This window comes from Quercus robur, chromosome 4 (assembly GCF_932294415.1).
Source record: "Quercus robur chromosome 4, dhQueRobu3.1, whole genome shotgun sequence".
Classification (NCBI taxonomy): domain Eukaryota; kingdom Viridiplantae; phylum Streptophyta; class Magnoliopsida; order Fagales; family Fagaceae; genus Quercus; species Quercus robur.
The window spans coordinates 4,959,406-4,977,102 of NC_065537.1; the positions used below are offsets into that span (position 1 = coordinate 4,959,406).

The 17,697-nt window shown below is 33.8% G+C and overlaps 1 protein-coding gene across 1 annotated transcript; it reads left to right on the plus strand.

Moving 5' to 3' along the window:
* The first annotated feature begins 1,569 nt into the window (after positions 1-1,569).
* Positions 1,570-11,033, plus strand: LOC126721227 (uncharacterized). Its single transcript, XM_050424279.1, has 10 exons — positions 1,570-1,666; positions 1,937-2,170; positions 8,928-9,028; positions 9,219-9,305; positions 9,415-9,657; positions 9,772-9,936; positions 10,040-10,093; positions 10,191-10,337; positions 10,735-10,854; positions 10,986-11,033. The coding sequence occupies exons 1-10, from the start codon at positions 1,570-1,572 to the stop codon at positions 11,031-11,033; spliced, it is 1,296 nt and encodes a 431-aa protein (XP_050280236.1).
* The last annotated feature ends 6,664 nt before the right edge of the window (positions 11,034-17,697 follow it).

Genomic DNA, 17,697 nt, shown 5'->3' on the forward strand with positions numbered 1-17,697 from the left:
TCTTGTGTGTGTTTATGGTCTGACCAACCAAGTGTTTGCAAATACCTTGAATTTAGTGCAAAATTAACTTGATGTTTGAAAATTTGTGGAGAATGCAAGAAATTTTGATTTTGGGAATTTTGGGCTTAAATTCTTGTTTTTGAAAATCACATCATCACATACTCATGCATTTTGTTCTTCAATTTCAATGCTTTGAGTTGTTTCTGATTTTTTTTTTCAAAAACTGTGTTTTTCCTCAAATTTAGTGAGCCTCTGCCAGTTTTGATTGATCCATTCTATTTTTTTATCAATCGAAATTTTTTAAAATATGTTTTAGAGATCCTCTGTATGTTTCAATTGATCAAAATTGATTTTCGATCAATCAAAATTTTTTTAAATTTTTTTATCAAGTCTCTGTCTTTTTCGATCAATCGAAGCTGTTTTTCGATTGATCGAAACTCGTGAATTAGGTTTTTTTTTTTTAAACTCAGATTGGACTATTTCAAACCTACTTTTTCAAAAAAATTTCAAACTTTCCTCTCTCTCTCCGACTTGGCAAGGCTCCACTGAGGATTTTTTGTCGTTTTCAACCAAAATTTTTGCAAGGTTTTTCTCTCTTAAGGCCAGTAAGACCTTTATACCCTTCCTTTTGCATTTATTTTCACGTTTTCATGCATAAACTCATGCATTTTAGCGGGATTTTCGGAACTTTTCAAAATTGGGATTTTTGTTGAATCAATCCTCTTTTTCTGAAATTGATCATTGGGTTTTGTTCCTATATTGTTATATTCATGATATATGTTGGTTAATTTGATCAATTTGGGGCTTTGTGAAAAATTGAAAATTCTAGGGCTTGTAATTGACCTGAATTGGGGATTTTGGTCAAATTTGGCTAAATTGATGAAATTGGCTTGTTCATTTGATGTAATTGATCATTATTTTCTGAAATCTATCTTGTATGATGATCAATTAGTCAATATCTTTCAAATTGATCAAGTCGTTTTTCAAAATTTTGGGGTTTTTATGTTAAAAACTCTATGCTCAAGCCAATTTTGTGAATTTGAACTTAATTGCACTGCATTAGGACATGCATCATGCCATTTAAATTGTTCATGCATCATATAGTTTTTGTTCTATATTTTTTTCATGTGCTAACTTGCAATCTACCCTTGGTATTTTTTATTTTTTATTTTTATTTTTTTGTGTTTTTCTTCCTTTGCTTTGTGTTTTGGTCCTTATCCTAGCACCATGCCTAGGAAAACTAGAGCCCATAGGACCCCTTTCACTTCCTCTGAGTCTCCCTCTAAGAGTGAGGCGTTTAGGAATGATAGAAGCAGAAAGGCCTTTGAGACTTTGAACTGTAAGCGTAAGATTTGGATTGAGCATGCTGTGATTTTAGATGAGATTGATCCGGCCATTAGGGCTAACTTTGAGTCTAGAGGTTGGTTGCCTCTCTTAGAGATAGATCATCCATCCCCGACCGCCCTGATTTGAGAGTTCTTCTCGAACCTCTCTTGCCACGTCTATGATTCCAACACCTTTATTAGGAGTTGGATACGAGGTATTGAGTTCACCATTACCACTCGGGTAATGGCTGAGGCTCTTGGGGTTTCGGTTGTTCGGGAGCCTGATTATCCCTATAATGAGTCTCCTCTTTTAGATGTTGTCATGTCGTCTATCCAGTGGGGTTCTAATCCTCGAATCACGTCCGCTGAGCTTACCGAGACTACCTATCTTTTCTTTAGGATAGCGTGTCATTCGTTGTGGCCTATTTCTTATCTCTACACCATCCCTCTAGAGCGATGTGTGTTTTTGTATGCGTTCATTTTTGGTGCATCTATCAGTTTCCCACATTTGTTCCTTCATTCTTTGAACAAGGTTCATAGGAGTTCTGCCATAGGGCATGTGCTTATTCATCTTATTTTCATTCATAGGATTCTGCTGTTTTTGGGTCTAGGTGGTTTCCCTTTTGGTGAGCCTGTTCATGTTGTTGCTTCCATAAATACCACCTTCCTTAGAAAAAGGGCTACTGACTTGAGGGTTGCTCCTTCACATCCTAGAGATGCGTCATATGGTGCTGTTCTCCCTCCTCCCTCTTCTACAGGTGCTGATGCTGCTGAGACATCTGGTGCTGCTACTGCTAATGTTGATGTTCCTCCACCGACTACTTCAGATGATTTAGACATTCAACGTACATTGGATCATGTCTTGACTGTTCAGGCGGCTCATGGACAAATTTTGGTGGACGTGCTCGATGAGATCCATGCCTTGCTTGCGGAGTTGGCATAGTTTAGACGCTCTTCCACACCACCTCCCTTTTGATGATGGATTTTGTTTGCCCTTTGGCATTCTGTCACAAAAAGGGGGAGTACATTGTAGAGTTTTTGTTTTCAAGGGGAGTGATTGAAGCTTGTGGAGTTTAGATTGTATCTAGGGGCTTCACATTGTATTTTAGCTTTTTAGCTCTTGCCATGTTTTTAATGGGATATTCATGTTAGGGGGAGTTTTTTTTTTTTTTTTCCCTTATATGTTACTTGTTTTCAACTGTTTATTGATTTATATTTATGAGTTTTTCATTGATATATGTCTTTATTATGTGTTGTTTGAAATCAAGAATTTACTTTATTTACTTGTATTTTTTCCACACATGTGGTTATGCATTTTGTTTAGTGTTTCAAGAAATATACAGGTTAATTCAATTGAGCTGCTGTCTACACTTGCAATTGATGGATAGTAGTTAAGATTGAATTTTTTTTATGAGCATTATTTGTGTAAAGGGCTCTTATTTTGTAAACTTTGAGCTTCTAGTTGTGTTTTGTCACAGATTGCCAAAGGGGGAGTTTGTTAAGTTCTAAAGATTTAGGTATTTATGTATTTAGAACTCTAATGTGTATTGTTGGCAAACCATGATTAAAAAAATGTGTTTAGGAGTGTTTTAGTCTTGCTCAAAGCTGTACATTTTATGTAAAGTTGGATTCGAGCTAATGTAGAAAGTATTATGCATTTCGGCCTGGCTCAATCAATCGTAGCTTAGGCTTGATCGATCAAATCTTGGCAAAATGTTTTTTTTCTACGTTAAAGACACAACTTTGAGCAAGTCTAAACAAGACTAAACAACCTGTTTTGATCATGGTTTGCCAACATTACACATTAGAGTTCTAAATACATTAGTTCCTAAGTCTTTAGAATCTAACAAACTCCCCTTTAGCAATCCGTGACAAAACATAACTAAAAGCTCAAAGTTTACAATGGAAAGCCTTTTACAAAAAAATGCTCATTATAACAAATCCAATCCTAACTACTATCCATCAGTTGCAAGTGTAGACAGTAACTCAATTGAATTAACCTGTATATTTCCTGAAACACTAAATAAAACGCATAAATGCATGTGTGGAAAGAAAATAGAAAAACAACAAATGTGCAAACTAACTCTCTCCTTAAATTAGATACATCAAAAACAATTTCAACTCCCCCTAAACAGAACATTCTTGTATTTTCCACACATATTCCCATATCTCAAATAAATCTCCCCCTTTTTGTCACGTATTGGCAAAGACAACTCATACAAAGAGTAAATAGACAACAAACGCAACAAAAGTCAAGAGAAAATAGAGAATTAAGGAAACACAAAACAATTCAACTCTATAGAAAATAGAGACAACTGCCCCTATGAAGAGCAACAAAGGGTAAAAACAAGCTTCTCCCCCTATAAAAATAGGAAAAAACAAAACAAGTTTTGGTAAAAACAGTTTTAGCAAAAATTTAGGAGGAGGGGAAAAGTAAAAAGACACAAACCAAACTTAAAAACTAAGTTCAGGATACATATGAAGAAAACATATTCTCTCTTTCAATAAATGCAAACATGACACTATGTGACCCATAAACAACTACATGAGTAGAGAAAATATTTGCACATTGATTATCCATCATATCTCTTAAGAAAAATATTATCTGCAGTTCACACAAAAATAGCATATACTAAAAAGTACATAACTCAAAAATTAATCAATCAATTTTTAAATCAAGTTGAGTACCCAATTTAGCAAAGTGTATGCATGCTATGTGTGAAAACAATGAGAGATATGACTGTAAAACTACAAGATGGACACAAAAACAATGCAATGCATGTAAATCCTAAACATAAATGATGCATGAAAAAAATTTTGGTCAAATACTGAAAAACTGAAATTTTTCAGTTTCGATCGATCGAATGCCAATCGAGCTAGGCAGATTCAAACCAAAAATTTTTATCGCAATTTCGATCGATCGAGAGACAGATTCGATCAATCGAAAATCTGGAAAAGTGAAAATTTGAAAACAGAGTAAGTTAATGCAGAAACTCCTCGAAGCACATTGTTTTATGAATAAAATGCATAAGTATGAGATTAAAAGTTTTTCAAAAACACTTGAATTCAACCCAGATCTTCCAAAAACAAGATTTTTAATCAATTTGTCCTTAAAGCTCAATCATTAAACACATTTTGCATTAAAATCAAGGAATATTAAATTTTGGATGACCACAACAAAATCACACACAATATAATGTACCAAGTTTAGCAAAGAGTAGCCTGTGTAGTGTGTGCAACTAGTAAAAGCTTGAGATACATGTGAGGTGATATGTGAATAGAAATCAAACACAAAGTCTACAAAATTCATCACATAGAATTTGAAAGAGACTATCACCTAAAGAGTTATATTATATAACTCTCACATCTCCTAGATCATAAGCTTGCAATCATGTAAGTTTCTTGATTTTTCTCATATTGTATACACCAATTTTAATTGAGCAGAAAATTATTAAAATAGCTAGGATAATGTACACACCAATTTTATTTGATTGATTTAACTTTAAGTCCAATAATGTACACACCAATTTTAACATTTAAACCGAGGCTACACCTCATGTTCTTTTTGTGCATGTGCTATACTTTTTCGAACACAAAATCTTATGATATGCACTAAGGTGTTCATGATTGGCTAGTAAATAGTGGTGAGATGGTTATTTATGTCTTTCTCAATAAGTTAAAGTACGACAATCAAAGACACGTGACTTCAAGATCAAGATCATGTGATCAAAAACTATAAACATCTTCCCACACAATAAGCACTACAAAGCTCAAACTAGTAAAGGGCAATAAATAAGCTCATCCAAGCTAAACAAGGTACATAAACTTATTATGTAAAGATAATATGGCCAATCCTTGATTATAAATCCAAGATATAAAATACAAAACACAGATCTTTTTGGTTCAAAAAAATTTATGACCAAAAACAAAAAGCACACGTTAAATGAACAATGCAAATGCAATGCATGACAGTACTTAACTAAGCTATAGAGGGCACACAATCAAGAAATATCAATTTTTGAATTAACCCTTGAGTACATGTACAAACTAGTACATACTCACACAAAATCAGAAAAAGCTTAGCACTTATATAACACATACTATTCAAGTTTCTCCACAATGTTAATCATGTTCTAAAACAAGAGAGAGATATCATAATTCATGTAATTCTCAAGAAAAATAAAATAAGACACAAAATAAAATATTTTTGTTTTTTGAAATTTTTCAATGTTTTTGGATTTTTTTTATTTAAAAAAAAAAACTTAAAAAAAAAACAACCAAAAACAAAAACAAAACATGTCCACAAATAATTGAAAGAATTAAATTAGGGACAAGTAAACAACACTCACCTTAAAGAATCTTTTCTCACCCATATAGCACGAGTCTTCGGCTTTGTAGGTGAAAATCCATGTGAAGCAGAGTGTATTTAAGGGATTACACCAATCTTTTGAGAAAGACTAAAATCTTGTAAATTCCTTTCACAAGCCAACAAGATCAAATTTTTCAAAAGAATATGAAACAATTTGTATGGACTTATGGCAGGAGAAATATCATCACATATCCTAGACTGAAACACAAAATGCTTAAATTTCAATTTATGACAATTAGGACGAATGTGACCACGGACACCATAAAAGTGGCATACAGGAACAAATTTAGAAACAACAGTATTCCTAATGGGGTTTCCAATCACAGGCTTTGGTTCTTGCCTCAACAAAGAACAATTTGGTCTAATATGACCAACAACACCACAAAGGTGACAAATAGGCACAAAAACAGATTTATTGTGCTCTCTAACAGTAGGTTTAGAAACTTCAGATTCTACATCTGAACTTTTACCTTTGTCTAACCTAGCAAAATAAGCCTTTTCTTTATTATTCCTCTCGAAAGGAGGGAAATAAACTTTCTCAGTTTTAGGCTTAAGAGAAACATAAACACTTTTGTTATCAACAGCAGGCTTGGTACTAGTTAAATTTTCAATTTTAGCTTTAGATTCAACTAGCTCTTGTTCCAAGCTTTTCATCTTCTCATCTTGAAAGGAAATTTGATTTCTCAAAAATTCATTCTTTTTATTAGATTCAGCTAATCTAACAATCAATTCCTCTTTTTCAAGATTAGCCAATTTTAACTCTTCTTTGAATTTCTTAGCATTTTTCACAAATTTCAATAATTCCTTACAAAGAGTTTCACAGGCATCAATAAAATCAACAGAAGTATGAGCAGAAACATGATCAAAAAGACACTTCAAATTATCCATAACAACTGGGGTCAAGGATCAACTCAGAGATCAAAAGATCAACAACAAGAGAGCAACCTGCTCTGATACCACTTGTATGTTTTTAGATCCCTTAAAACACAATTGGATTAACCTAGTCAATTAGCCAAGTTATTACTTAGTCCAAATTCCAAATCTAGGTTATCACAATCAAACAATCATATCATGCAAAACAGCGGAAATATAAATAACACAATGATATGATGACCTAGGAAACCACATCGGTAAAAACCTAGGGAGGATTTAATCTAGCTATTCTCAAGGTAAACCTGAATTCACTTAGAAAGAATTGAAGTTTTACAATAGGACTTAGACCACTAACATCCTATTGCTACCCACCAGTAGAAACTTACTGACACGACCAAATGTAAGCTCCGAGACCACGAACTCCTTCTTTCTTGGATTCTCCAGCAAGTACAAGCACATCCGCTTGTGTTTCTTTAAGCTTCTATGGCAGCAACTGAATGATCATCAAGCTTTTGAAGAAATCTCCTTCTTGATAATCCTAAGCTTGGGTAAAGAAAACCACCTCTAGATCTCACAAGAAATTCACACAAATAGCAATATGAGCAACCTCTAAAACGTGGCTAGGGTTTGCCTTTTATACCTAGGGCAAAACATAAAACCCTAAACGTTTTAATGAGGTAGGGCTGAGTTGGAATTCTGCAGAAAAACATATTCTGCCCGATTTTCGATTGAACGAGCCAGGCCGAAATGCACTATCAATTCTACATCAGCTTGAACCCAACTTTACATAAAATACCCAACTTTAAGCAAGTCTAAACAAGACTAAACAACCTGTTTTTATCATGGTTTGCCAACATTACACATTAGAGTTCTAAATACATTAGTTCCTAAGTCTTTAGAACCTAGCACTTTGATATCAAGAAGAATCTTGTATTAGCCAATTTGTTATGTAAGAGTGGTGTAAAAGCTGTATTTGAATCGAACAAGTTAATCTTGTCCAAGAATGGGATATTTTTAGGAAAGGGATATACTACTGATGACATGTACAAACTAAGTATTATTAATAAAGAAGTTTCTAGATGTGCTTATATTTTTTATTCTTCGTATTCGTGGCATGCCAGATTAAGACATTTAAATTTCAAATACTTGAAATTTTTGTCAAAGCATGGTATGATTTCTTATAAGCATGATGATGAAAAGAAATGTGAGATTTGTATTCAAGCAAAGATGACAGAGAAACCCTTTTCTAAGTCAAATAGAAATTCTATTATGCTTAAACTTCTACATTCTGATGTATGTGAATTGAATGGTGTATTAATTAGCAGAGGTAAAATAAAATTATTTTACAAAATTTAAACCTCATCTATTCTCACTTCCCACTACCACCAGCCTGTTTGCTTTGTGGTTAATTTTTTCTAGAAAATAAGTCATTTTTCAAAAAGTATTTTCTATAACACTATCTAATTTTTTTATGTTTGGTTGAAACCTTAAATGTGTTTGAAAACGATCTCTGAATTTCCCTTATTTAGTTTGCCATGAAATTAAAGTTGTTTTCCACCAAAACAAAATAGTGGAAAATAATCTCTAAAAATGAGGCATACTTTTTATGTTGACCAAAGATCTTTCTTTTGACTCATTTTTCTTACGCTAACAACCATTGGAAAACATGGAAAACTATTTTCACACAAGGTTTTCCTTCAAAACAAACAAACATTCTTATCTCTCCTCCTCCTTCAAATCAAAAAAAATAAAAAAGAGATTCTCTCACAATTTCTACCTCAAAATTAGCCCGTAACTTTTATACCTCTGAAATTGTTGAGAAACAATCCTAAAATTAAATTATTACAAAATTTCTCATTTATCTAAAATTCTCTAATTTTAACTTAAAATAACAAACTTCCAAAATTTTTAGCTTGTGGAACTGTTCAAAGAGGATGAATCATTTCCCTTAAATTTTGACCAATCCTATAAAAAGACAAAGAAACAAAAGAATCGTAGTTGTCAATAGCAAATTAAATAGGAAGTTTGTACTTACAACAGGGTGATCTTTATTATAAAAGTCTGTATGTATATATATATATATATGGATAAATAGGATATGAAACCGTTCAAAGAGGATGAACAAATGCACGTTTAAGTATTGCAAAGGGGACAGCCAAAGATAGCTATTAAATCTTACGTTTAAGTATTGCAAAGGGGACGATCAAAACTAGCTATTACATCTCTGTACACCGCAAACCCACCACTTGATTCTAATATTAGCTAGTCACTCATGGCTCCGCCTTGTGGAAGTGGGAGGAGGTGGTCGAGGGCAGTAAAGATGACCTTTTACTTGTTCTTTCTCATACCAATGTCATCAGTTGGAAATAGAAACACTAACACCATATTTGGTAAGAAACAAAAACTGGAGGTTCAACAGCAATTAAAGCGCCTTAACAAGCCCGCTCTTAAATCCATCGAGGTTATTAATCACTTCATTTAACATGTTTGTGTTCTAGTATTTTCTGCTTTAGTCTTAGAGGAGTCGTTCACTTTTGTGGGTAATGGTGTCTACATGACTGCCATGTACAATAGCAGTGTAATTTTATTACACCACTGAGAATTCAGACTAATATCTATGTGTGTGTGATGAGAAAATGTATCTGATACAGAGCCCGGATGGAGATATAATCGACTGTATAGATATCTACAAGCAGCCAGCTTTTGATCATCCTTTGTTAAAAAATCACACAATTCAGGTAACTAGTTTAATTAACTAAATTTCATTTGGTATCACGAATAATTTGATACTTATTGTATGTATGGTATGGACCCGGTTTGCATTGGTATCTATGCCAAATGCAATAGATGAGACCAAGTTCTTACCCAGAAGGGTTTTCATTTGATGAAATCAATGACATCTCTTTAAACTCCGAGCCCGAATTTACTCAGCCATGGCACTTGAATGGAAGGTGCCCAGAAGGAACTATTCCCATAAGAAGAACTAAAGAAGAAGATTTATTAAAGGCAGGCTCTGTAGCAAATTTTGGAAGGAAAAAATACCATACCATCCCTCATGCTCAGAATAAAATTGATCTAACTGCCCATGAGGTACAACTTAATTTTTAACCAATATTATTAATAGGTTTGAGCTCAATGGTATCTACTATAATGAAGGACACAAATCGACATTCGTAACCTTTATTTTTCTTGTTGAGTCTCTAGTATGCAACGTATGGTGAGGCTGGAGATAAGTATTATGGAATGATGGCAGAGATGAACCTGTGGAACCCCCATACCCAGGAAGAAAATGAGTTTAGCTTATCTCAATTCTGGTTGCAAAAGGGTGAATATGGTCAAGATTATGATTCCATTGAAGCCGGCGCGATGGTATATATAATTTCATCATCATCTTTTCTTTTAGGCGCATGCTAAATAATTAATTACTAATAATTTTTCATTTTTTTTTAAATTATTTTGTGTGGAAAACCAGGTTTACGAACATCTATATCAAGATAGAAACACTAGACTCTTCCTATATTGGACTGTACGTGTATTAATATTTGACTTCCCTGCCAGCACTAGCCATGTTTACATATACTATTTCTTTTTTGAAAGCGTCTTTTTTTTAATCATGGCTACAGGATGATGGATATCAAAGCACAGGTTGCTACAATTTGATGTGCCCTGGCTTTGTTCAACTTGACAAACAGATTGCGATGGGTGCAAGAGTCACCCCTTATTCCAAGTATGATGGTGACCAATTTGCACTCAAGTTCTATGTTTGGAAGGTATAGTACAATATTTCAATTTAATTACATTATTAAATAATTCTAATTTTTAGATAGACATATATGATCATATCATATGTACTTTTTTTCCTCAAGAAAAATTCATAGTAACAAATGTTATAAATATGTTTGAAATTCTTCTAATTTTAGTTAAAACAGTGTATGTTTTAAATTATTTTTTCCCGGTTTATGTATTTTTATATACAACTTTTTAAATTTAAAGTTTTTTTTTTCTATGCGAAATTTCTTTTTACCTAATTTGTATTTTAAGTCAGTGAATTTAAGCTGTTGTTCTACACAAAAAGATTCATTTGTTTTCTCTTTCATTAGTCTTTATACCTTTATTTATCATTCAAAATATTACAAACTGATTTGCATGATATGTGCAATGAGGTAGGACGTTAATGGAAGGGGAGACTGGTGGTTGAAAATTAACAACAGAGACTTTGGATATTGGCCATCTTCCATATTCTCGATCCTGTCTGATAGTGCTGCAAGAGTTAGATGGGGAGGAGAGGTATTAAATTATAATTCAGGAGGGCAACACACCACAACACAAATGGGCAGTGGCCATTTGGCAGAAGAAGGGCCCCGCAAGGCTAGTTTCTTCAAAAATCTCAATGTCATTGATGGTTTACATATTCTCAGGGGTCCCCAAAAAACTACGACATTCATGTCGAAACCCAATTGCTATAATATCCTAACTTATGGAGGCCTCTTTTATTATGGTGGTCCAGGTAGAAACCCCAATTGTCCATGATCATTTATATTATTGTTTCAAAATAAAGGAGAAAAAGGGAAATATAACAAGAGGGGAATTATTTTCTTCTTCTCTCCATGTCATGCCAAATGTACCTACAAGCCATATGTAATATAAAACTCTCTGATTCATTAATATAAGAAAAAAAAAAGTTATTCTATGGAGTAGTTAAAATTTGAAATTATGTAATTTAATATAGTGGAAGTTAAGATTGTATGGTATAGTATATATATGCATGCTTTCCTCCATTCTAAACAAAGAGTTCTCATCCTCTTCTCCATTCATTCTACCTTCCTTGGTGTGCTTTGAGAGTGTGTGTCTCTTCCATTATATGTGGTGTATTAGTGTTTGGTAATGTGATTATGTAAAGACCCACCAACTTCAAAAACATGGTATCAAAGCTAGTAGATTCGTGGTGAGAATGATATTTTTCCAGCTAGATGGCAACATTTTTTATTTTCATGGGTTACCAATTTTTTATATTTGTTTATAATTGGAATATTTGAATGAAGGTGTTTCTCAAATCCCAACATGTATGGTAGATAGTGGTAAGTGGTAACATGACCAAAAGAATGTTAAAGAGCATGAAAATGTCCAAAGAAGCTTGGGATGAACCTACGCATGTAGTCTATTTGACTCATTTTTGTCTCACATAAGAATTGTACGAGGAAGAACCCCACATAGCAAGCTTGGAGCAAACAGAATCCTACAATTTCTCACTTATGTTTGTTTGGGTGCATTGCATATATGCATGTACCAGATCAAGAAAAGTCCAAGCTAGATAACCATAGTGAGAAGTATGTGTTTATAGGTATGATCCAAGCTTTAAGGGTTATAAGTTGTGAAATTCAAGTACCATAAATCAATTGGGATGTGGAATTTGATGAAGAATGCATAAGAAATTGGAGCACCCAAAAAGAAGAAAAATATAACTTTTTTCCATTTATTTAATAAAGATAAGCAGAAGAATAAAGTTCTAGATGAGCTTCCACTTCACCTTCTTCACTAGCATCCCATATGTTAAGGACATATTTTGTGTAATTGGCTAATTCTTTAACAAAACGCACTTTACTTGTATTTAGGTAGATCTAGGATGTGCTTAATACTTCAAGAAACATGTTGTTCGAGTCTAGTATTAAAGCCATGAAGATTGGACCAAGAAACAAGTGAAGAAAAGCAGTTCATTAAAACTGGACAGATAGCTAGACACCTGCGGACAGATAACTTGATAGCTACTTGACACCTCTCGATAGCTAGGCTATCTATCAAGCTCTTCAGCTGATCGTTATCACAATTTTGACACCTCTCGATAGTTGGTGGATCGATCGAGAAAATCCTGTCTCCTTGATAGCTCCTCGATAGATTCTCAATAGCTGTATCAGTCGAAATTTAAAGCTCGACACCTCCTCGACACCTCCCTATTGATCGAGGTTACGGGAATTCAGATTTCCAAATCTGATTTTTGGCCCAAGCTTATGTATTTGTGTAGGGTTTCTTTTCTCACAACCCTAGACCTATATAAGGCTTATCTTAGAGGCCGTCACATATGAGAATACAAGGAGAACATATGCAAAAAGTGACTGATGCCTTATTCTCTCTGAAAGAAGTTACTGCATCTTTGCGCCCTAGGGTTTGGTAACCAAGTGCTTCTTGATCTTCATTGTTGATGAAGTGAAGAACTTTGCAACCAATATCTTCTTCTAGTTGGTGATTAAGTCGCGTATTGGGATCTGCGCAATTGGTGAGTCATGTATTGGGATTCGTACAAAGGAGTTAGTCACGTATTGGGATCCGTGCAAAAAAAAGAGTGGCGTTCATATATTGAGGAGTTCAGAGGTTCTAAAGTAGTAGAAGGTTTCTGCTGTGAGTTCATCTATAAGGATTGTTGAGTCTAGGGACAAAGGTTTTGTACTAGATCTGAAACTTCTTTTTACTATAGTGGATTGCTTTTTGGGAAGGTTTTCCCCTAGGTTTTTTACTGTGAAACTAGTTTGTTTCATTGGTTTTCTTGGGTCATCATATCTTGTCTTATTTACTTTTCCGCTGCATTCATTATTGACATGATATTGATGTTTGTTTGTTTTAACAAATTTTATTCATAATAAATCTAATTAACAACTTGGATTTCAAATTTGTTAATTCTATCAACCGGGGTCTAAATTTCCCAACAAGTGGTATCAGAGTAGGTACACTTTGATTGGATTAATTTCCTGAGTGTGATCCATGACCCTCGTTGTCATGGAATCTCTTGATCGTTTTGATGTGCATCATCTTGTGTTGAATGATGATGATGATATTCAAGATGCCTATTGCAAGCTTTATAATTTTTGTATGAAATTTCTTGAATATTCTACAAAATTAAAAACTAAATTTAAAAAGGTAAAACTTGGAAAAGATGATTTGATTGCAAAATTGGATGAAGCCAATAATTTTAATGAGAATTTTAAAAATCAAATTTCATCTTAGGTGGACAAAATTAAAAGTTTGGAAGAGCAACTAGTTGAATCTAAAATTGAAGTTGAAAAATTAACTAGTGCCAAACTTGTTGTTGAGCCTAATTCATAAGAAAAAGATTTTTATATTCCTCCATTTAAAAGGAATAAGAAGAGTTGAAGGCTAATATTGCTAGGATAGACAAAAGTAAAAATTCTGATGTTAATGCTGAAGTCTCTAAATCTATGTCTAAAACTCCTCCCAGGTTGAATGAAAAATCTAAATTTGTCCCTATTTGTCATCATTGTCATATTGTTGGTCATATTAGGCCAAATTGTCCTAAGTTGAGGTCTTTGTCAACCACTAAGATTAGACCTCCTTCTAGGAAGCCAAGTAGCTCTAAAACTACTCATGTTTGTCACCATTGTGGTGTTTCTGGACACACTCGTCCTAATTGTTTTAAGTTGTATCCTCATAAGCAATTATCCAGATGGTCACAGGTTTCCTCTCAAGGACCTATACATTTGTTTGGAGAGTTAATAAAAGCTTTGAGCTTTTTAACTCAATTTCAGGAGAATTTTAATTCTTCTATGTCCTTTAGTAGACATATTAGGACACGTGCCTCTTCATCTTCACGGCCAAAGACTCGTGCTATGTGGGTGAGAAAAAAGCCTAAATCTTAATTGTCTTTTCTGTTTTTCCTCTGCTTTAATTCTTTCTATCTAAAGTAGGACTCTCTTTGCATGATTTCTTATCTGCTTTGGAATCATGCTTTCATGCATCTGCACCCTTCTATGATACCTTCATGCATATGCATCTTTCTTTCATGCTTTCATGTTGTCTGTTTGTTTTTTTTTGGTTGTTTAGTCTTTAATTTGTTTGTTTTTCAAAATAAAATTAAAAAATCAGAAAAATACAAAAACAATGTGTGTTTTGTGTACATTGGTACTTGTATACCTTGGATGGCTATTGAAACAAAGTTTTCTAAACTTTGTATCTTTTGTAACTTAGATGAGCATCTCTATGCACAACTAAGCAAGTGAGTTTTGTGGCTCTTGTTTGTGATGAGTAAGATTAAGTTATCTCTTGTACTTAACACTCGTATCACTCTTTTTTATGGGAAGGACTAAAAAATCCTAAGAGAAAGGCATAAATAATCATCTCACCACTGTTGCCCGCCAATCATAATATGACATGTATGCCTAGGCATAGCAAAAGTGCAATGTTAATGACATTTATGTGCTTCAGTATAGCAAAATTGGAATGTCAAATGCTTACCATCATTGGATATTTTCTTTCCTCTCTCTTATATGCTCATGTATGATTTGCTTAAATAAAAATATGCAAAGAAAATAAAAAGCAAAAGGATAAAAAATGCTTTAAATATGATTGCAAGCATGTATTCTAGTTGATGTGGGAGTTATAGGATGTACCTCGAAGGTGATAGTCCCCATCAAGCAGTTATGATTATGTGTGAGTTAAAGTGATTTTCTCATATCTCAAATCGTCATAACATGTATACACTTATGCAATCTTGCGATGTTTTTCACATACAACACAAAATATTCTTTGCTACTTTTGATACATGTGCAGATACAATGTGATTTGGCCATCACAAGGTTTTATATGTATTAATGTATGCTCACTAAACTGTCTTAACTTGTTTTTGAAATATAAAATTGATTAGACTTGTTTAGTGTGTGTGTGTGTGTGTGTGTGTGTGTGTGTTTTAGGATCTATGTGCATAACATTTTTTTTGTTGAAAGATTTGTTTTTCACATGTTTTGCATCCTTCTATTATCTTGTCATCCATAGCATCTTGTTTCATTACATTCATGCATTTATATGGATTCTTTGTACCCCCATGATCATCCTTGATCATCATTATGTTTTTTGGATGAAGCTTTCTAGCTTCTTATACCCTTTGTCAATCATGACAAAAAGGGGGAGAATTTGTGATGTGGTTTCTTTTTAAGATTCTATATGTTAAGGGGAGAAATATGTTCCTTCGTAAGGGGGAGATGTGTTTCATCTTGTTAGGGGGAGTGCTTACTTCCTTGTTCTTGTACTTTAGGTCTTGTGATCATTTTTACACATACATTATACTTATTCTCTTTATATGTGGATGTATGTTTCTTTCACCTACCCTTACATGTGTTGTTTCTTTTCTTCCTTTATGCACATGTTTCTTTACTTGTATGCAATCTATTATTTTTGTTTCACACAAAGATGCCTTGATGAGTTTTGTTTAAAGTGTTTCAGAAATACAAGTTGTCAAAGTCTATTTGTCATAAACTCTCTTCTTGCAAAGTTTTTCAAGAGTTTGTGTTAGGATAGATTTTATTGTATTCAACAAGTGAATATGAGTTTAGTGATTTATGACTTCTCTCACATGTTCATTTGTTTGTTGTAGTTTTGTCACGGATTGCCAAAGGGGGGGATTGCTAAGGACATATTTTGTGTAATTGGCTAATTCTTTGACAAAATGCATTTTACTTGTATTTGGGTAGGTCTAGGATGTGTTTAATACTTCAAGAAACATGTTGTTCAAGTCTAGTATTAAAGCCATGAAGATTGGACCAAGAAACAAGTGAAGAAAAGTTGTTCATTAAAGCTGGACAGATAGGTCGATACCTGCGGACAGATAGCTTGATAGCTGCTCGACACCTCTCGACAGCTAGGCTATCTATCGAGTTCTTCAGTTGATTATTATCGCAATTTCGACACCTCTCGGTAGCTAGTGGATCGATCGAGAAAGCTCGTGTCTCATCGATAGCTCCTCAATAGCTTCTCGATAGCCGTATCTGTCGAAGTTTAAAGCTCGACATCTCCTCGACACCTCCTGATTGATCGAGGTTATGGGAATTCAGATTTTCAGATCTGATTTTTAGCCCAAGCTTATGTATTTGTGTAGGATTTCTTTTCTCACAACCCTAGACCCATATAAGGCTTATTTTAGAGGCCGTCACATATGAGAATACAAGGAGAACATATGCAAAAGGTGACCGATGCTTTATTCTCTTTGAAAGAAGCTACTACGTCTTTGTGCCTTAGGGGTTTGTAACCAAGTGCTTCTTGATCTTCATTATTGATGAAGTGAAGAACTTTGCAGCTAACATCTTCTTCTAGTTGGTGATTAAGTCGCATACTGAGATCCACGCAATTGGTGAGTCACGTACTGGGATTCATGCAAAGGAGTTAGTCACGTATTGGGATCCGTGCAACAAAAACGGTAGCATTCATATATTGAAGAGTTTAGAGATTCTGAAGCAGTAGAAGGTTTCTGCTGTGAGTTCATTTACAGGGATTGTAGAGTTTAGGGACAAAGGTTTTGTACTACATCTGAAACTTCTCTTTACTATAATAGATTACTTTTTGGGAAGGTTTCCCCCCAAGTTTTTTACTGTGAAACTAGTTTGTTTCATTGGTTTTCCTAGGTCATCATATCTTGTCTTATTTACTTTTCCGCTGCATTCATTATTGACATGATATTGATGTTTGTTTGTTTTAATAAATTTTATTCATAATAAATCTAATTAACAACCTGGATTTAAAACTTGTTAATTCTATCAATCGGGGTCTAAATTTCCCAACACCTTATTTATGAAAGTTCATCTTCAAGATCAACACTAGATGGATTCTAGTCAAAGACTAAGGAAATTGGGAATTTTCAAGGATATCTATGAGTCAACGGAGAACATAGATGATATCACTCTCTTTCTAATAAGTTGTGCAACATTTGAAATAGAAAAATTCAAAAAAAAAAAAACATATATATATATATATATATATATATTATAAAAGGTTACAGGACATTCATTTGAACCTTCACTTTAGTTTTCTAGTTTCAAAATTCATTGTTACTAATGGTACAAAACATCCTCAGTCGAATTCCTTATCTATATGGATGGACAACATTAACACAGTAGCCATGAGATCCTGCAAAAAAGGATAAGGTTCTCAAAGCATACCGGTGTGGTTTGTGCCAAAGGGCCTTCAACAAGCTAGTCAATAAGATCAGAGCATAACTGTACAGAGGAATTACTATTTGGCTAGAGAATTGTAGTGCGTATGTTGCACAACAGTTTCGTACCTTTGTTCTGGTTGTTTGTACCTTTTTATAGGCCTTTGTCCCTCATTATGGAGATAAATGTTGACCTTAATGGT